The 20910-nt window shown below is 41.5% G+C and overlaps 1 protein-coding gene across 4 annotated transcripts in view; it reads left to right on the top strand.

The window, feature by feature from the left end:
- CHD7 (chromodomain helicase DNA binding protein 7) overlaps positions 1-19947 on the top strand; it is a 92517-nt gene extending 72570 nt beyond the window's left edge. For 3 of the 4 annotated variants that reach the window (XM_069957545.1, XM_069957543.1, XM_069957544.1), the window contains 23 exons: positions 2380-2590; positions 3073-3268; positions 4259-4426; positions 4720-4899; positions 5074-5184; positions 5265-5470; positions 5687-5886; positions 6533-6692; positions 8748-8837; positions 9473-9576; positions 10945-11074; positions 11158-11230; positions 11411-11468; positions 11559-11784; positions 11866-12074; positions 12179-12868; positions 13745-13905; positions 14795-15022; positions 15673-16116; positions 16477-16698; positions 16802-16942; positions 17253-17357; positions 17969-19947. In XM_069957545.1, the coding sequence (XP_069813646.1) occupies positions 2380-2590; positions 3073-3268; positions 4259-4426; positions 4720-4899; positions 5074-5184; positions 5265-5470; positions 5687-5886; positions 6533-6692; positions 8748-8837; positions 9473-9576; positions 10945-11074; positions 11158-11230; positions 11411-11468; positions 11559-11784; positions 11866-12074; positions 12179-12868; positions 13745-13905; positions 14795-15022; positions 15673-16116; positions 16477-16698; positions 16802-16942; positions 17253-17357; positions 17969-18865 (5210 nt within the window). In that variant the 3' untranslated portion in view covers positions 18866-19947. The remainder of the gene's footprint in view (positions 1-2379; positions 2591-3072; positions 3269-4258; positions 4427-4719; positions 4900-5073; positions 5185-5264; positions 5471-5686; positions 5887-6532; positions 6693-8747; positions 8838-9472; positions 9577-10944; positions 11075-11157; positions 11231-11410; positions 11469-11558; positions 11785-11865; positions 12075-12178; positions 12869-13744; positions 13906-14794; positions 15023-15672; positions 16117-16476; positions 16699-16801; positions 16943-17252; positions 17358-17968) is intronic. The other variant, XM_069957546.1, reaches the window with a different exon arrangement.
- Positions 19948-20910: the final 963 nt, after the last annotated feature.

The following is a 20910-nucleotide window of genomic DNA, read 5'->3' as shown; positions in this document are numbered from 1 at the left end:
TTGTAAGTCAGCCTTTTATAATACAAAAAACAATGCCTTATGCTTATTAGGACTTAATACATAGGGTCCTCTCCCTCAGTACCCCCTTCTATAAGCAAGAACAGATGCCTGCTAGCAAAGATCAGGTCAGGTGGCCTAAGCTGTCCATGTTCTGCAGCTATTCAGGTGACTGGCCACCATGTTGCCCTTCTTCCCCTTGCAAAATTGGCTTTTTGTTGGTTGTATTAAAAAAAAACGGGCCCCTGACAATGTGGGACAGCCCCCTTTTAAACACTATTTCTCTCTGCTTGGCCTTTTACCACATATAACTGTTTACAGCCGATGACTTTTCTGTCTTGTTCCTTTGCCAATGACTTGTTTCCCTCCTGCTAATCTAAGGTGCACTGGTGTAAGGATGGGCTCATTAATTCCAGCTTTTGCTGACTAAGCGTCGCTGTAATGGCAGTGTGTGACTTTGATGCACAATAAGGATGCAGATCTTAACGTCCTCGGCAGAGACACAGCTTCACCTGGCGTTGCAAGAGCAGAATTTGCACAGATTTTGTTCTGACTAGTGTTTTATCGATTCCTATTTATTCAGCAAAACATTTTCATGTGCAACACATTTATTTGTGCTATTGATGGACGTTACCACGTGGCCAAGCTGCACTGGGTTTACCACGAATCGAAGAAGTCGTTTTAGACTTCATAAGTTGACTGCTCATTTGGTGGATTTTCTGTTTGTTAAACTCGTATTTAACCTTGCCCTAGATACTAGTGTTGATCCCCTTTTAGTAACAGTGGTTGGAGTTTGTTGGGTTGCGCTACGTAACATAGCAGAATGGTAAAATAGTTGCTTTTGGCTGCTTGTGATTCTTCCTTTTTGTTATGTAGGAATGCTTGTGCTATATGCCATGTAGCTTCCTGGCTGTACAGTAAATAAATGCATTGTATTGTGCATGCTGTGATCCGTCAATAGATGAGAAAAGTCTAATGAGATTGCACAATGCTTGCAAAGAGCCTTTTGTAGAGAGAGGGAGAACGTCGGTGGCTGTCTCTTTAAGAGCGCATCTGCATTTCCACCTAACCCCCTCATAAAACTGTTTGCAAATTATATTTAATTACAACCTGGTAACCTGCAGTGATTGATGTGCAGCGTCCTCCAGCCCCCTATTTCCTTTTCCCTCAGGCTATGACTCTCACTCACAATAACATTTTTAGACAAGGCTGTCACTCGTGGGGGCGGATTTCATCCTGGGCAGTTTGCCCCGGGCCCCTTGCTGCTGACTCAGTCAGGAGCTGCATGTGCCGTCTGTTTGGATGATGTTTGCTGGCTTGCGCTTTCCTCCGGGCCCTGCTTGCATTTTGTGCCCTTGGACTGTAAGCCCTCCCCTTAAGCCTTTATGATATGACTTGCCTTTATAGTAGCGTTTCTCGTGTGTCAGACCGATAGCCAACTAATTCTCGTCACATCCTGTTTCCAGACTCATCAATCAATTAGGGAGCACAGAATGCACTTGCTTTATCGGGAATTTTGTGTCGGCTAAGCTGTGCGCCATGGTACTAGTTGTGCATGGAAGAGTTAACGGATGGCAGGATTTCTACCATTTCAGATATATATCTGCCTCATTTATACTTCGCTTGTCTGCAATTCTAGACCTGTACTCCATCGACTTCGAGGGCACTCCATGGGCCAGAATTGGTGTCGCTCTTTTAAAGTGTAGCTCTCGTGTTACGGTTGGCAGAAAAAAATAAATAAATGGATCAGTGTAACATGTTTATATTCTCATGTTATATCTGCTGCAGTAGTAGTTTGATGTATTTTTTTTTTCTTTTTACTCCTGTAGAATTGTTCTAAAGTACTTTTTCCACAGATGGGCACCACCATGTTCCCCCACCATGCAGACCATGACTGTTATGGGAGCCAAATGCTTTTACTTAAGCCAGGGCTACATGGTGACATGCCGAGTGACCAAAGTATTTGTTCAGCATGCCTTTGACTTGCTGCCATGTAAATTTATTGTAGTTGTGATTTGGGTGTAAAAATGTCTAAATTACATGACACATGACTTGCTTTAAAGTAAATTCTGGAAAAGTTTTGCAACCTGCCAGTTGTATTTTGTTCTGCAGTTTGCATCATGTTACAAGGTGCATTTTGACCACATTGCCAATCGTAGTTGTGATGTCGAAGTGGGGCTTACAGACTAATCCATCCAGTGACAAAATCCCATGTGAACTTCCACCATTTTATAGTTTAGTTGGAACAATAGTCATCTATGCTTTTTTTTTTTTTTTTTTTAATAAAAAAAGTAGAGAGATTGTACTCTATCCCCATGAGCGGCAGCAAATGAAGAATTTCCCTGCTTTCCCATTTACCTTTGAGTCTCTAAATCTCCACAGGTGCTGAAGAGAAAATTTTGGAAGAGTTCAAAGAAGCGCACAGTGGTGACCTTCCAGATTTTCCGCTCCAGGCTATGATCCAGGCCGCTGGCAAACTAGTTCTGATTGACAAGCTGCTGCCAAAACTGAAGGCTGGTGGCCACAGGGTGCTCATCTTCTCCCAGATGGTGCGTTGCTTGGACATTCTGGAAGACTACCTCATCCAACGCAGGTGAATATATATATGCACGAGCGAAAAGATAATGCGCGTGGTCTGTTTGCAGATTTGTCACTGGTTGACTGACTGAGAGAAAGTTGTTATGGGTCTCTGTTATCGCTCTCATCGTCTTTTCCATGTCATGTTAGTCAGAAGTGGGACATACACTTAGTACCATATGGCTTTAGAAGTAGAAGCAAACTAGGCTTACTGTCTGTTTCATATCAGCACCATTTATTGATTGAGATTGAATTCCCAGAGCAGGTTCAGATTCATTTGGAATGGCAAATGTGACTGGTAACAGCGGGGCTAGACTCTCTGCAGTGCTGCTGAGCAGGCGGCCACCAGGCAGCCGAGCTGCGGCCCTCATTTCAATTCCATTCACAAGTTTGCAGTTGAAATACATCAACCTTTTCAAGGAGGATGCTGTTGGCGTTTGTTTTAAGTAAATAGAATAAATTGAAGTACTGGTCTTGATAATAACCCTTCTTTTTCAGATACCCATATGAGAGAATTGATGGCAGAGTGAGAGGCAACCTGCGTCAGGCTGCTATTGACAGATTCTCCAAGCCTGATTCTGATAGGTTTGTGTTCCTGCTGTGTACAAGGGCAGGAGGTCTGGGCATTAATTTAACTGCTGCTGATACTTGCATTATCTTTGATTCTGACTGGAACCCCCAGAATGACCTTCAGGTAAGACTTCTTGGTATCTGTATTCGTAGTATTTTTTAGTCTTGAGTAGTGGACTTCAAGTATTGGCTCTGATAAGCTTGGCACGTAAAAATGTTCAGAAATCATCATCACAATTAAAGAGAAGATTGTTTTAAAGTATTGTATATTTTGTACTAAAGGTTGCTCCCATATTTTTTAATTGTAAGGCTGTGTTCATACAAGCATCATGGCCTTTGTTTTTAACATGGCTCTGACAACCATATGGGATCCAATTTTGAATGATACTCCTCATTCTTGGCTAACTCTGTTGACTTTAATAGGGTCTGTTTGGGTTTGATGGCAAGAATTTGACGCATATTATGGTTTTTTTTACTTTTTACCATTCCCTGTATTTGTGTACGTTGTATTGTGTATGTTGTGATGCTTCAGTAGATAAGATTAAACAGATCTGGCCGACCATTTGATGTGTATGGGGGCCTCCTAACTCCCTTTTGAACCATTCAATCCTTTCCTTTTTTGGCACTATGTTGCCCAGCCAAGCCCTTTTGTTTTCAAGAGATAAGCCACCACCAGAGCTTTCCATAGTTGGCTTACTTCGCTTTTCCTGATAGAGAACACATGTACAGGTGTATAGACCCATCTTATTTAGATAGGGTAGCTGTCTGCGAAGAAAGCAATTGCAGGTTTAAGTGCACCCTTAATTGTAGAGCCAGCTCAAGACATGGAAACGTTTACAAAAGAGGTGAAAAGCCTTCAAAAGCATTTCAAACTATTAGACGTTTTAGCACGTCTTCTCTCTCTCTGCTGGAAAAGTAAATCTCATAGTCTTAAAGATACAATGAATTGACATTGTAGTATTTACTGTATCTGTAATACTGAGATCTAAGGTTGTTGACACAAGTAATGACCATGACATGCTTTAAACAATGCTATAGAGGGTCATAAATAATTTCGAGAGTGTGTGCAGATCTTGACTTTTTTTTTTTTCTTTTTCTTTGTACGTTTGTTTAGGCACAGGCACGTTGCCACCGCATTGGGCAGAGTAAATCTGTAAAAATTTATCGGCTGATCACAAGAAATTCCTACGAGCGGGAAATGTTTGATAAGGCCAGTCTCAAACTTGGCTTGGATAAGGCCGTATTGCAGTCGATGAGCGGACGAGAGAATGCAACAAATGGGGTAAGAATTTTTATTTTATTTTTTCTGCATAGCATTTAACAATGTTAGAATTAATCTTTTGTGGTACTAGGTAGATGTGTAGATAAATATTTAGGTATGTAGATAAATATGTAAGCATGTTAGAAGCACATTTATAAAATGTCGAAATGCCTGGGTGCAAAATGCCCGAATAAACCATGGCTTCAAAACCCTTGAATAGTCTGATAATTGTCTCCATGAGATTCATAGAGCATAACATATGAACTTGTTTGCATATAGAGCATACCTAAACGCTTTCCTGTTATTACCTGCAGGTACAACAGCTTTCTAAGAAGGAAATAGAAGACCTACTGCGGAAGGGGGCATATGGTGCACTGATGGATGAAGAAGATGAAGGCTCCAAGTTCTGTGAAGAGGATATTGATCAAATTCTCTCCAGAAGAACTCACACCATCACCATAGAGTCTGAAGGAAAGGGCTCAACCTTTGCCAAGGTAAGCTGTAATGTCAGGTTGGATGGTTTTGTTAAGATTATCTTCACATGACGTGATACCAATTCTCCTCGCTTACGATAAAGGCTATTGCTTTTGTTCCTAGTGTTTTGTTATAGGCTGGTTTTATTTCTATAATATAATTTGTCACTTATGTTGTTGTTTTTATTTTCTCAGGCCAGTTTTGTTGCCTCTGGAAACAGGACAGATATCTCTTTGGATGATCCCAATTTCTGGCAGAAATGGGCAAAAAAAGCGGAGCTCGATCTTGATGTATTAAATGGAAGGGTAAGCGTCCTAATATCCATTGGTGTGGAGGGTAGAGGAGTAGTTGCAATGCTTCATTTGTGCTTTCATTCGCCTTGTAGAACACTCTGGTAATTGATACCCCACGTGTAAGGAAACAAACCAGGTTGTACAGCGCCGTAAAAGAAGATGAACTCATGGAATTTTCTGACTTGGAGAGTGATTCTGAGGACAAGCCCAGCATCAAACCACGAAGACCTCAGGACAAGTCTCAGGGCTATGCAAGAAGCGAATGCTTTAGAGTTGAGAAGAATCTACTGGTCTATGGGTACGTTCTGCTTGATGTGTACCGTATGTGTTCACGGTATGTTATATGACATGAGCTAGGCAGCACTGTTGAGCGTTTGCTTTTCAGCACTTGCTTGATGAGAGATGTAATTCTGAGCTTGCATGTCATCACCTATTAGGCATCTGAATTCTTATAGCGCTCTTATTGCCATTTGTCCTTTGACACACAATATGAACCTTTTCAAATCTGCTGTAGGTGGGGCCGCTGGATGGATATTCTTTCCCACGGACGTTTCAAGCGTCAGCTTTCCGAACACGATGTGGAAACCATCTGTCGTACTATTCTGGTCTACTGTCTGAACCATTACAGAGGGGATGAGAACATTAAAAGTTTCATTTGGGACCTCATTACACCAACTGAGGATGGCCAGACGCGTGCCCTGGTGAACCACTCGGGTAGGTTACACTAAGAGAACATTTGTTTTTATGGTATACAAGTTGATAAAACTTTTGTAATGAGACCACCATCATATATCTTTGTTTTCTACAATGTCACATTTGTTTAGCATGGTTTTTCCTTTTCTCCTTATTACTGTACCAATAAATCCCTTTGCAATTTATTCAGGAGTCTCTAAGATTCTCAAATCCTGGCCAGGGACCACCTTTCCATGGTTGGGTTTGACATTTGGTCAAAAAGGAATTTTTCTTGGGGGTGGTAATAACATGCTCTACTCGCTCCAGCCAGACCCATGCTGCTAGTCCTCTGCTGGTTTCCTGTGATGTCCAGTCCCACCCCAGGACATGCCTGCTCAGCCAATGGTGTGGTGTCTGGTCTCAGTAACTGATTGGCTAAACAGGCAGGTCCTGTGAACAGAGTTGGCATAGCAGCGGTGATGAGCCATAGAAGGGGCATATAGCATGTCTGTTATTTTTATACAACCTTCTAGCCCTGTTTTGCATAGATAACCCATTTTAAGCATACCTATGTTGTAGAATTTGGCAAAATTTTATCTAATAAAATCTGTGCCTTTTTTTTTTTTTTTTACACTGTTATTCCCTTTTTTAGAAACCCATTTTTATGAATTGTTGTGCGTTCATTTAGGTCTCTCTGCCCCAGTACCCAGAGGACGGAAAGGAAAGAAGGTGAAAAGCCAGAATGCTCAGCCCGTGCTCAAACATGCGGACTGGCTCCAAAGCTGTAACCCGGATGCCTTGTTTCAGGAGGATAGCTACAAAAAGCATCTTAAGCATCACTGTAACAAGTAAGTAGTGAAAGTGGCTTTTTTCAAAGGTGTTACCACACGCCAGCGGCAAACACCAGTGATTCACACCCTGACCACAAAGAGGTCAGTGTTCAGTGCAAAGAACAGAGCTCTTGTAACGCAGTGTGAATTTTCAGTGCATTGGTTTCACAGCTTGGCTTCTGTGTGTTTAAGACTCTGGTGTCTTGCTATTAATTTAAAGGGGAATACACATTTAAAAACTACTTATATCCTGAGCCTATATACTTTTTTTTTCTATCCTTAGTAGTTTTGTTTTTTATCCTTAGTAATTAAGATACTATTACAGCCTTTATTGTGGACTTGGTATCTAAATTGCCTTTAGAATTGAGCAATTCTACAGTAAAATTTAGAGACTAATAAATTGGCTATCTTTACTGATTCCCTGCAATCGCTATTATTTACCTTCATGACAAAACTGTGTTCAGCATACATTCCACTACTGTAACCTATAGCAGGTTGTGTATGCACTTTTTTTTTTAAAACTCGTATTGTACAAGGTTTTGAGTACTGCGGCAAGGGCGTCTATCACCTCATTAACCATAACAAGTATTGTCCAAAGGCCTGCCACCTGCAGAGAGATGACGTTTCAGCTCAAGGACCACGAATGGCTTATGCTGCGCAATACCACCTACTGAGTCGGCATGTCGGCATAGATAAATGAGTCGGCCATAACCCACAGACCTGCATTCAAGCAGAATATCCTCAACATCTGGCTAACCACTAGTCTCCGAAATAATGCATCTAGCTATTAATTATATAGCCAGCAAGCACCAGGCTGCAAGCTGTAGAATCCCAATGACTGTGATTACCAGAGTGTCATTCTGGTCTTTCCTGTAGCAATGTTTTATTACTGTGTGGACTCGCTGACATCTTATAATACTTTATACTTTACGTTATCTTCTGAATACATTTTTAGACAAAGATGAGAGGGTCCTGGTTGTTTTTAGCTAATTTCTCATAGTACTTTAAATTCTTGATCTTTTTAAAATTTCTTATGATTTTATTTAAAGTGTTGTATACATTTTTTTCAGCCGGTGTAAATGGTAGTTAATTTAAGGTCTTGTATACATTTTTAATGAAGGGGGGGGGGGGAGAACAATCTTCATATAGCTATTGTAACATCATATCAAACCTGGAGGAAAAAAAAAATCTGCAAGTCATATAGAGTAGGTGTAGTGCAGCGAACAGCTGACGTCCCCGATCGCCCCTCCTTCCCCCATGCCTGCAACATGCGTACAGTGATCTTTCCAAAGAAAGGTCTGGCAAGGGTGCAGTTAATGGAGTTTAGTCTTTAGTTTTGAGTGGTTTTGCTCGAAAGAGCGCCTCAAGTTGAACTGCAAAAGTGACATTGACGTTTCCCCCGTGCGACATATAGTTAAACCAGGGAGGCTCGGAGGACTTCCTGCCAGGACGGGGGCTGCAAGTGGTTATAGCTCTATAAAACTGGCTTTCTTGCAGAAAACAAATAGTTATATAATCCGAAAAACCCACCATCCCATTGTGAGGGTTTATTGTTCAGCGGTTTAAAAAAAAAAAAAGACAGGAGGAAAAAAAAAAACAGATTATAGATCTGGTTTATCCTTGCAACTTCTGATGTGCTTCCAAAAATGGTATTAAGGCAGCAGCTGAGGAAATTTTATGAGATAATGAAGCAGAACAGTTACTGAAAGCCATCTGCTCAGTTGTTTACAAACTTGCTCCAGTACTTCAGAGGCAGCGGTGCAGTACGTGTCTGAACTTCACAAGCTGCACTAGGTAGGACTAAATGTAATGCGCCTGGGTTGGGCCCAGCCTGCTCCCTCCCTGTGCAGCGTGAGCGGTTGCCAGGCAGGCCCGTTGGAAGCCAGCAGAAAGCACCACACAGAGGTGATTATATGCCACCATCTGTCACGCTTCAAGCCTACCATACAGCATGGCTAATCAGCCTTGGCAGGATGATGGATGAACAGCAGCAGCTGCCAAAAGCCACTGTTGGCAAACAATTCTGAAGTTAAGAATTTCTCCCCTCACCCCCTCTCTTCTCTTCCTCTCCAGGGTCCTGCTGCGTGTCCGCATGCTGTACTATCTCAGGCAAGAAGTGATAGGGGACCAAGCTGACAAAATCTTAGAGGGTGCTGACTCAAGGTTAGTGAATGTACGGCTTGTCCTTGTCACAGAAGAGCAAGGTCTGTACCTGCTGTTACTAATTATGCCGTGCCGCTTTTACAGTCTCTATTTTTTTTTTCCCGCTTCTCATTCTATTTTCTGATTTTCTTTTTTTTTATTAACCATTTCCCAACTTTCTATTTCACACTTTGTTTACAAAGTATACAAGTATTGATAGAATTTTGTGTTTTATAAAATCAAAATATGAGCTATAGAGCCAAGCTTAAAATTAGACTGTAGTGTTAAGAATTTGATACAAGTCACTTTCCGTACGAAAATTAATGCATGTGCTTATGAAGTGCAACCACTGGATTGATGGGGATCCGCACTGATTTGCGGGCAATTTTTTAATAAAGCTTAGTCCGGCTATCCGCTCCAACCTTCACCTGACTGTCTGCTCCAACCTTTGCCCAACTATTTGCCCCTTCCCCTGTGTACTTTAGTTTAGTGATTGCCTGAAATTCCTGCTTCTGGACTGCAAATGGTTAATTGTTACTCCCCTCCCCCCAGTTTAGTTGTTGCACCATAAATACTACCTACTATGCACAATAGCACTTGAATCTTTAATATTTTATCTCCTGTAGAGGCCTTACACCATGTTTCTGTCTTTACAGTGAGGTCGATGTGTGGATCCCAGAGCCGTTCCATGCTGAAGTTCCTACTGACTGGTGGGACAATGAAGCCGATAAGTCCCTTTTAATAGGCGTCTTCAAGCATGGTATGTCCACTTAAGCCTCTGTTGGCTCAGGCTCTAGTGTGCGGCTTGCTTAGACTTTACAGGAATCTTGGGTGATGGGAAAAGTAGATTTTGACCTCTAGAGCATAGTTTGCAATTCTTAAGATTAGTATATCCTATTTCTCATTTAAAAGCTGGCCCCACTCTAAAGCACCGCACGCAGCAGCCTGTTTTACCTTCTATTGACTTCCCGCTTTCTGTAGAGATAGCGAAGATCTGGAAAAATATTCCACTTTTTGTGAAACGTCCAAGAGATGTGGGCGGGGAATGAAAATATTTAACACTCATCTATAAATAAAGTAAATCCATATTTGTAGTAATAATGGCCGAGCAGCGCTATAGATCTCCATAAACTTAGCTTCTAGCACTGCTTTCCTTGCTAACTCTGCCAACCAGTGTCAAAGTGGATGGTGGGCTTAACCTCTGCTATTAATCTGTACAAGTGCCTCCTGGGCTTTGTTCCAAGCAATATTTCACAAATGTCAGCGCCGAGAACTCCCAGCTCCCTTGAGTGGGATGCAGCCTTGTTAACTTTGAAAGGCTCGGGGATGCAGAGCTGGCATGATATATACAGTGAGCGATTCCTGATTATAATCCCAATTCTCTGGAGGTCGCAGGCGTATTCTCAGCAGCATGGCCTGACTAAAGGGGAGAATGATGGCTTATAAAACCTTTCATGATTACAGTTTGGCTCCAGGCTCTACAGCAGTTAGGAGAAGTGTGTTGTAGTACAAATCCTAATTGAATTGTGCTGTTCTGCCTATGTACAGCAGCCTCTTGCTTTTCTCCTAAAAGGGGTCCTCAGCTGAGGCCAGTCAGATCTAAAATCATACTCCTGCCGCGCACTGTTGGGATCTGCCATTTTCTATCTAGTCAGTTCAGCCGGTTAAAAAAAGCAAAACAAGTGTGTTAAAACCGTAGAGGGAACAGTGTCATCTTTCTGACATACATCACATGAAACCTAATAAGACAGGTTCGATGGCCTTTCATATAACCCGTGTTTGCTGAGCGAGCGGGGAGGAATGAAGAGCGGCTAAAAAATATTTAGGCCGGAGCTTGGCCGAACGAAGGCAAACAATGGATTAGAAAATAAAGGGTGGGCTAATGTGAAAGAAAGCATTAACCTACTGTTCTTTCCTGTTCTAGATGGAAATCAAATATATGGCCAATGCTCCTTCCTGTAATTGATGGCTACTCATTCCTTTTTCCTTTCTTTGTGTTAAGTTCAGGTGTAATGCAATTAAAAGAACAGCATTTTAAATTCACTCCACCGTACATGTGAAGTGAGTTTATTTTTGTATGCCGGTACATTTCGCTTTTTACCTGAAATGTGCAATTGCTCTTCTGTAGGGTACGAGAAGTATAATTCCATGCGGGCCGACTCGACTCTGTGCTTCCTGGAGAGAGTTGGTATGCCTGATGCTAAAGCGATTGCGGCAGAGCAGAGGGGGACAGATATGTTGGCAGATGGCGGAGACGGGTATGTTTCAGTTTAAGCAATATTTATTATGAATGTAAATGATTGCTTCAGTGGTAAAGTGCGCTTCGTTTTTGTTTTGACAGAGGAGATTTTGACCGAGAGGATGAAGATCCAGAATACAAACCCACAAGGCTTCAGTTTAAAGATGACATTGATGTAAGGACATACAGTTGCTTCTGAACATATGGAATTTTTGGAGCACAATGATTGTAAAATATTTTGACATCTTGGAAAAGAAGCTAAGCACCAGCTGACTCGCTTTAACAGCGGACGCAACCACGTTTTTCTTGTGCAGCATAGAGTTTGCTTAAATTTTTTTTTTGTTTTCTTCCTTAGGAGTTTGCCAACTCTCCCCTGGAAGACAAAGAAGATTCCATGTATGTGGACTCGCAAGGTAAGAAATCCCTGATGCCCCAACTTGTTTATGAGTATGTCCAAAGAAAGTGGAAACAGTGAACGTAAATGTTACCTGTTGTCCTTGCAGAAAAGGGTGGTGAAGGCAGTGCAGAGGGCAAACTCTACTGGCCCAATACCTCGGCGCTCACTACCCGCCTGCGGCGCCTCATCACTGCCTATCAGCGCAGCTATAAGCGGCAACAAATGAGGCAAGAAGCACAAATGAAGACTGATCGTAGAAGGCGGCGACCTCGGGAAGAAGTAAGAGCCCTGGAAGCAGAAAGGGAAGCAATTATCACAGAGCGAAGGCAAAAGTGAGTCCTTTATACTTTGTAGATCTATTCTCAGACGAGATACCAATAGATGCCTATTAACACAACTTTAACTTTGAAAAGGTGGACAAGGCGAGAAGAGGCTGACTTCTACAGAGTAGTTTCTACATTTGGAGTGATTGTTGACCCGGCTAAACAGAAATTTGAATGGAACCAGTTTAGAGCTTTTGCCCGTCTCGATAAGAAGTCTGATGAGAGTTTGGAGAAGTATTTCAACTGCTTTGTGGCGATGTGCAGAAGAGTGTGCCGCATGTCAAACAAGCCTGAAGATGGTATGTACGAGGCAGACATTAGGAATGATACTTTTTCTGAAGTCTTAAATGATCGAGTCTCTGGTTTTAGTTTTCTAAAATTTTGTGTTTGCTTCCCTTGAAAGATTTGTGTGATCTCTCCATGATTGAGCCTATAACTGAGGAACGTGCTTCTAGAACGCTCTACCGTATTGAACTTCTGCGGAAAATAAGGGAACAAGTTCTTCATAACCCACAGCTGAATGAACGACTTAAATTATGCCAGCCAAGCCTTGACTTACCAGAATGGTGGGAGTGTGGGAAACATGACAGAGACTTACTGATTGGTGCTGCGAAACATGGTGTTAGTAGGACAGATTATCATATCCTTAATGATCCAGAATTATCTTTTCTGGAAGCACATAGGAATTTTGCTCAAAACAGAGGAGGTTCGCATCCAAATATGCCCATCCTTTTACCACCTGGCTCTAGTTATGGTGATACACCACCCATAATGCCCTCCACTCCAGTGCGGGATGAAAAAGCTGCGGAGCAGGAGGAAGTAAAGTCTGAGAAAACTGAGGATGTGGAAATGAAGGGAGAAGCAGACATTAAAGAAGAGGAGGAGGCAGAACTTGATGAGAAGCCTGTAAAACAAGAGAGTGACCCTGACCCTGACCCTGAACCTGCCCCTGCCCCTGTAAAACTCGAAATAAAAGATGCAGAAATGACACCAGATGTGGACCCAAAATCAAATTCAGAGAAAGGCTCAGAGGAAGATGAAGAAAAATTGGATGATGATGACGAAAAGTCTGAGGAATCTTCCCAAGCAGAAGGTACAGCCAGAATGTTTAATTGGATTTTGCTATACTGTCATGTTGAAATCAGAGCAGTCCTTGTTCTCATCATACTTTAGAAATCCAAAAGGGGGTTATCCAGGTTTTGGGATAGGCCAATAGTATCAGATCAATGAAGTTCTGACTTCTGGCACCTTGGTCAGGTGCACTTGTGCAAGTGATGTAGCCCCCTTATCGCTTACACAGCTTTGTACATTTGATACTGGCTGTATGCAGTATTGCAGCTTGTCCTTGTGAAGTGAATGGCTTTAGTTGCAATAACAGGTATAGCCACAACCATATGTACTGCACTGTCTATGGTAAATAAGAAAGAGTCCACATGATTGCATAATGATCTGATCAGCAGGGATGCCAGCAGCTGAACTCTATTGGATCTGATAAAAATGGCCTACCCATAGATTATTTCATCTATATTAAACCTAGAAAACCCTTTTTTTTTTTTTTAATTTTAGCTGAAAAGTGTTAGAATTTAGTTCATACATATTGTTCCAAACAGAATTCTAGGGTTGGGCCTGTTCTAGAATTTCTTATTGCGAAAATCCTCTCCTCCAAGTTATGGGCTAGTGTCTTTGTAAGGCAGACTGAGGCTATATGATAAGTATGGCCACGAAAGTGGTCGTACAACCAAAGATTTACGTGTCAAGCTGTTTTGATACTGTAGCCTGCAGTGGTTAGCGCTTATCACTTCTGTTCCACAACACCCTATACAGTGGTGGAAGGGTTAATTGGAAATCCCATGAACATCATAAGGTGTATGTCCACCTCTAGCTGCCTCTGTTTTTATATAATATATATATATATCATCTCTTTATTTTTAATTCCCCTTATATATTTATGAACATGTTATAATTTCAGCTGGAATAACATCTCAAGATAAAAACTTTGATGAAGAAAGCAATGCTTCCCTAAGTACAGCCAGGGATGAAACCCGTGATGCTTTCTACTTGGAAGATTGTGATCAGTCTGGGCTTCATATGCTTCGCGAGAGGACATTTTCCTTCTCGTTTTGGCCCAAGGTATGTTGCTCTTTCTAGTGTACAGTACACTCTGTAGTAAAGGCTGTGATGTGCTTTCTGTATGTTTTAGATTATAATAAGGCAAAAAAGCTTCCTAATCACCATGACATGGCCATCTGGTTATAAAAACAAGACACTAATAGGCTTATTCCTGTGGAAAGGAGGCGGTTTGCAGCAGCTGTTGTGCTCTGGTTGTGGTCTTTGAGCAGAGTCTCTGTTTTGGGAGGTTTTGCTTAAATTGCTTAAAAACCGCTATGGAGACGTGACAATGGGTCCCGCACAGTAACTCATGATGATCTGCAGTGTTGTGAGAATCCACTTAATCGTTTGGGGAGGGGTGGTTCAGAATCATTGATTTTTATGTAAAGTTTTTTTTAATTGAGGGCCATGATGTGGCTCAAGTTATGTGATCAAGGATATGGAATGAATATTGACATTCTGCAGATGCGGTGAAGTTTCTATAATGCTGAACTTTATTAGTAGTGACGTTAATGAGGAACCGCTCCGAAAACCAGGCCGGTGCGCGGCGAGTAACTCTGCCTATCGCTAGATACTGGAAGCAGATGTTTCTTTCTTTGCTCACCAGCTGATGATTATAAGAAACAATGCTCTACAGCCTCAAACAGTAGGAGTTCAGCGTATATGCAGACACTGCCTACTATTTTACCCCCTGCAGTAACTCTTCTTTTGTCTGCTTAATACACAAGGCTGAAAGAGCTTCTTAGACTCACACAGGTTAAATGAATGGTAACAAAAAGTAGTTGAGAAGAAGAGGAAAAAAAAACTCTGAGAACTAGACAGGAATGACTTTGTTGAAACGGAAAACACTGAGTGCAAACTTATTTTCTTAATTTCTTCTGTCATTTGTGCTGTTCCCGGTATGATGCAGGATCGTGTGATGATCAATCGATTAGACAACATCTGTGAGACTGTACTGAAAGGAAAGTGGCCAGTAAATAGACGCCAGATGTTTGAGTTCCCGGGGCTCATCCCTGGGTACACACCAACTGCTATGGACAGCCCGTTGCAGAAGAGAAGCTTCGCTGAGCTCTCCATGGTAGCCCAGGGCAACTTCAGTGGAAGTGAAGATATCAGTGCTTCTCCACAACTGTCTCAGGCAAGCATCACCCATAATGTCCTGGTATTTTTGTGTCGTAACATATGTTATGCATTCTCTTTTTTACTTAAAATGTTAGATTGGTATAGACAAAGGAGGTCACTCAATAATGTGGTTTGTATGATACTTTTGTTGTGCGGCCAGTGCAAAAGGTAGCATTATGTTTCCTAACATCCTACCTGTACCCCATATGTACACATTGTCGCATGACTTCACATTCCACAAGTCGCAGTTTTCAGACTGCTTGCCGCATTACTTTAAAATAACATATATTTGGTAAGCCATCTGTTGTAACTGGTGCATGTCACATACATGGACTTTCATGTTTCATGATCTAATATGGATTGGTATGGATTAGAGATGAGCGAACCTCGAGCATACTCGAGTCCATCTGAACCTTAACTTTTGGCATTTGATTAGTGGTGGCTGCTGAAGTTGGATAAAGCCCTAAGGCTATGTGGAAAACATGGATATAGTCATTGGCTGTATCCATGTTTTCCAGACAACCTTAGAGCTTTATCCAAGTTCACCAGCAGCGACTAATCAAGTGCCGATCGTTCGGGTTTGGATGGACTCGAACCCGAACCCGGTTTGCTTATCTCTAGTATGGATTCATTAGTAAATGCTTGACAGTGGTTTTCCATTTCCAGGATGCTGCATTGAGCCTCTCTGTACCGCGTCAGCGCAGACGGAGAAGGAGAAAAGTTGAGGTTGAAGCAGAAAGGGCTGCCAAGAGGAGAAATCTTATGGAGATGGTGGCTCAGCTGCGTGGATCTCAAGTGGGGGCAGAAAATGGACCAGAGTCTGTTGTGGATTTATCAAATGCCTCTAGGGAGGCAACAAGTTCTACCTCAAATTTTGCATCTCTTACTCCTAAGTTTATCTTGCCTAATTCCTCCACCCCTGTCTCGGATGCCTTCAAAAGTCAAATGGAGCGACTGCAGGCAGGGCTTTCTTGCACACCTACCAGGCATCTTCTCAATGGTTCTTTAATAGATGGAGAGCCTCCAATGAAAAGAAGAAGGGGAAGGAGGAAAAATGTGGAAGGTCTTGATCTTTTGTTTATGAGCAACAAGCGGAGTTCATTATCTGTGGTAAGGAAACACAACAAATATACTCTACTATACTATGCTAGTAGGCTTTGCGCTTTCTGTAATTTTGTTAGGGCCAGTTCACACTGAGTAAGTTAGTTGGAATCCCGCCGGCCTCAGTGTCCTGCAATGTCGGTATGGGAGGGCGCGTGTGCCTCCGCTTAAAGAATTGACATATCATTACGTGGCAGGGGATTACGTCAAATTTACTCAGTGTGAACTGGCCCGTATAAAGTAAACTTTGTTCTGAACCAATTTTTTCTTATGTGTAATTGTAATTTGCCCTTAGTATTGTCATACGAAAGGTGCCCTTAATAAAAAAATTTTTTTTTAAAATGTAACATGCTATTTTTATCTCTGAAGGAGGATACAGACGTGACCAAAGCATACGAGGAAGATATTGAGACACCACCAGCCAGAAACATTCCATCTCCCGGGCAGCTGGAGCCAGACACCCGGATCCCTGTTATTAACTTGGAGGATGGGACCAGACTAGTGGGGGAAGATGCGCCCAAAAATAAAGATTTGGTTGAATGGTTGAAATTACATCCTACGTACACTGTTGATATGCCAAGTTATGTACCAGTAAGTATCATACAGTGCTACTAGAAATAGAAATACTAGAGAATGCAGTTTTCACTTTAATATAAAACCTTTTAATCAGACAACTGTATTTTATTCTCAACAGAAGAGCACAGATATGTTGTTCTCCCCTTTTCAAAAGCCGAAGCAGAAACGTCATAGATGTCGGAACCCTAACAAACTGGATATTAATACTTTAACGGGAGATGAACGAGTGCCTGTAGTCAATAAACGAAATGGAAAGAAGGTAATAATCATTGAAATAGGGTTGTTTCTTCACTGCTTCACGCAGGATGGGGCGCTCTTTCCTTAAGGAGCAATATAAGTATTATATCGTAAAAATTCTATTGGGTGGTAATAATAATAATATACTTTTTGGCACTGATTCCTATACCAGTCATTGCCTCAGTAGATTAGAGGGGCACTAATTCATGGAAGCACTGACCCCCCCATTGATGATGTGGTATTGGGCGAATAGAACAAAGGGATGGCTATCAATTTTTATGTTTTATTCTTTGTTTCCATAATGATGTATCTTCTACGTTTGCCTATTACAGATGGGTGGTGCAATGGCCCCTCCTATGCGGGATCTTCCTCGCTGGTTAGAAGAGAACCCTGAGTTTGCTGTAGCTCCAGACTGGACGGACATTGTTAAGCAGTCTGTAAGTACAACACAGTTTAACCCGGTTTTTGACTTTGTCCCTATGGATTTAGCATTAATTCTGAGCTCTTGAAATATGAACAGCTTATAGATAACTTATAAAATCATGTTTTCCTCATGCATACCTCCTCCCATCCCTACCTCTCCATGGTCACTGTACAAGTCTGTGGGCTGGAAAATAATAGGGGAGGAAGCTTGCATGCTGCAGCTCAGCATGGCCTCTATGGTACTGGAGCTTGGAGGGAAAACAAAATCTTATGACTTTGTAAACAGCCACTAGTTAAGAGGGAGGTATCATTTGTTTTATCAGCCATCTGCCCAGGGGTTATCTGATGGGATTTGTATTTTAAATTGCAGACTAGGTTAAAAAGAATAAGGGGAAGATTTATCAAACTCTTGTAAAGTTGAATTGTCTCAGTTGCCCCTAGCAACCAATCAGATTCCACCTTTCATTTTTCAAAGAATCTGTGTGGAATGAAAAGCGGAATCTGATTGGTTGCTAGGGGCAAATAAGCCAGTTTTACTTTACACCAGTATGATCCATCCCTCCCTTAGTGGTGTTCATGATTCATTTTAATCACTTCACTAATTGCTACTTTTTTGCCTTTTTAGGGTTTTGTACCTGAGTCAATGTTTGACCGACTTCTGACTGGACCTGTTGTAAGGGAAGAGGGAGCTAGCCGAAGAGGGAGAAGGCCAAAAAGTGAAATTGCCAAAGCAGCTGCAGCAGCTGCTGCCGCTGCTGCTGCAGCCTCCACGTCTGGAATAAACCCGTTGTTGATGAATAGTCTGTTTGCTGGAATGGATCTCGCCAGTCTTCAGAATCTTCAAAATCTGCAGTCTCTCCAGCTTGCTGGTCTTATGGGGTTCCCTCCAGGTCTCGCAACAGCTGCTGCAGCTGGAGGCGATTCTAAAAACCATGCCGCAATGCTGCCTCTGATGCTGCCAGGCATGGCAGGGCTGCCCAACATGTTTGGGCTTGGTGGACTTCTAAATAACCCCTTAGCAGCTGGCGGTGGTAGTTCTACTACTGCTTCCAGTCAAGGAGAAACTGAAGATGGCACTTCAAAGTCCGACGAGAAGAAGACAGAAACTGATGAGGATGGCAAAGACTCTGAGAAAACTACAGACACTGTTAATGCTACTGACTCTGGTGCTGCTGCTGCTACTACCACAGCTGGGTTAGCTGCAAATCCTCTGGCCTTTAGTCCTTTCCTACTGTCCACCATGGCTCCAGGCCTGTTCTACCCATCCATGTTTCTACCTCCAGGGCTTGGAGGATTGACACTGCCTGGTTTCCCATCACTAGCCGGACTTCAGAGTGCTGTGAGCTCTAGTGAAGAAAAGGCCACTGACAAAGGGGAAGCAGAGAGTCAGGAAGCCAGTGATGTAGAGGAGACCCTGGACAAAACTGCAGATTCATCCGTTTTGGAAGATGAAACAGCACATGGAGAAGAAATGGACTCGCCCGTTGCAGGGGAAGAAAATGACAAGGACAACGATGAATAACAGTCTCAGTTACAGTGTTCTAAAAAAAAAAAAAAAAAAAATTTCAAGTGGTAGTCCTACTGTTTACACTCACAGTAAATGTCCATAACTAGTTTTTATAAGCTGTTCTGTAAAATAGTGTAGCAAAAAAAAGGAAAAAAAAATCCAAGTCATGTCACACGGATGTGTCAAAAAGGTATTTTGGTCATTAAGTATTGTGCAGTGCATTATTTATAATTTCTTGCAAATGTTTTTTTTTGGAGGACAGATATTTTTGTTTTTTCTAAAGGAAATTTACATAATGCGCTGCAGCGGTTTATTTTTATTATTTTTTTTACCGTTGGTATTATGACAGCAGCAACTTTTTTGGAATAATGGTGCAAATCGAAGGACAGACAGGCTGCTTAAGGAATTATGAAGTTATTTATCTCTTTTTTTTTTTTTTTTTTTTTTTTTTTTTCTTTTGCTGTGAAGGTCAAGATGAATTTCTTACATATCGTTACCTTTTTTGACTGTATATGAGGGTTCCACACACAAAAAACAGTTTCAGACAATCTCCATGATGTAGTGACGTCTCTGTCTTAGAGGCACAGCAATACAAGGCAGCTGTTGAATGTGAAAAGTATCCAATTATTTTCTTTGTTTGTTTTTTTTTTCTCTTTTTAACACACTCACTGCTAAAGTCGTTACAGGACAAAACTACAGTAAAGTCGTCTCATGAATTTTATAATGCACTGGTTTAAGCATAAAATTAAAATCAGGTACCTTTTTGTTTTTTCCTTTTTACTTTTAATTTAAAGGACTTTGTTACTTTAGCCACAAAGCTAAACAGCATTACCTCAACTCTAAACTAGCCTTGAAGTTTACAGACATGACTTTGTAAATGTTTGTGTTATTTTTTTTCCTGTTTTTATTTTCTTTTTTTTTTCTTTTTTTTGAAACTGCTATCATGTAAGATAAACTGTAAATTGCTGCCAACAGTAGTAATGATGCTTTTAATAAAAGTGATCCATGAGATGCAGTGATGTAATTAGAAAACTTAGAAGTGTCTAGGGAAACCAAATCAGAACTGGTGTACACCACTTTATATTTTGTATTCACAATAGAAGCAAATACAGTATTATGGCTTTTGTACATTTTTCTTTTTTATATCTTTCTAGTGGATTTACTATTTTTAAAAATGGAATTGAACGGCTGTATGGCTGCAAGTGGGAAGGGGAGGACAAAGCAGGAGTGTATCTTCTGTGGTTTAGCATTGCTATCTGTGTGTACAGTGACTATACTCTCTTCCAAACGTAGCTAACCTGGGAGCAGTCTAGAAAACAAAAAGGTCTGCGCAGGAAGATGGAGAACTCTTAGCAACAAAGGGGCAAAGGAAAAATGAGGCTTTAATAGGCACAATATGTAGGTCATTTATCTGTGGTTAATGGGTAGAAAAACAATACAATGGTGTCAGCTCGAGACTGACTCAGTGGTATTCTGAGGACTGTACAGCTTACATAGCCAGCAAGTACTGTGCCAAATAAACATGAAATGAAAACTGACCCAGTTTTCTGAAAACCAGAAGCTGTCCGACATAAACTATTGATTTTTCAGCATCCACTGACCTCTGACATTATTCATATAATGTGGTTACAGAACCATCCAATTCCCAAGTGCAGTTGCACACTGCAGCGGTTGTCTATCGCCATATGGTCACAATAAAACCCTGTGTGCCTCGTGTCCACTGATAAAATAAACCTTTAGCATTTAGGCAGTATCATATCTAATGTGACACTGGCCCACAGCATGCACTCATTACAGTTGCATTTGGCATACAAGCACTAGGTTCGTCTTTATTCCGATCCTGCCTTATTACAGCCTTAACTTGGCAAGAATGGGTAAGTTCATTGCAGAGACAAAGCACTGTTTGGAATGTTCCATAAATAGAAGATACATGCTGGTATCTTATATTCTGCTGGTACGAAATGATTTCACAATCGCTAAAGTGCAGCCTGCTGAGAGAAGTGCAGGTATTATGACCTGGTAACGTGGTGTCTCCAAATAGCCAATCTGGTCTATTACAA

Source organism: Dendropsophus ebraccatus, chromosome 2 (assembly GCF_027789765.1).
Source record: "Dendropsophus ebraccatus isolate aDenEbr1 chromosome 2, aDenEbr1.pat, whole genome shotgun sequence".
NCBI lineage: Eukaryota > Metazoa > Chordata > Amphibia > Anura > Hylidae > Dendropsophus > Dendropsophus ebraccatus.
This window is presented reverse-complemented; position numbering and strand designations above follow the sequence as displayed.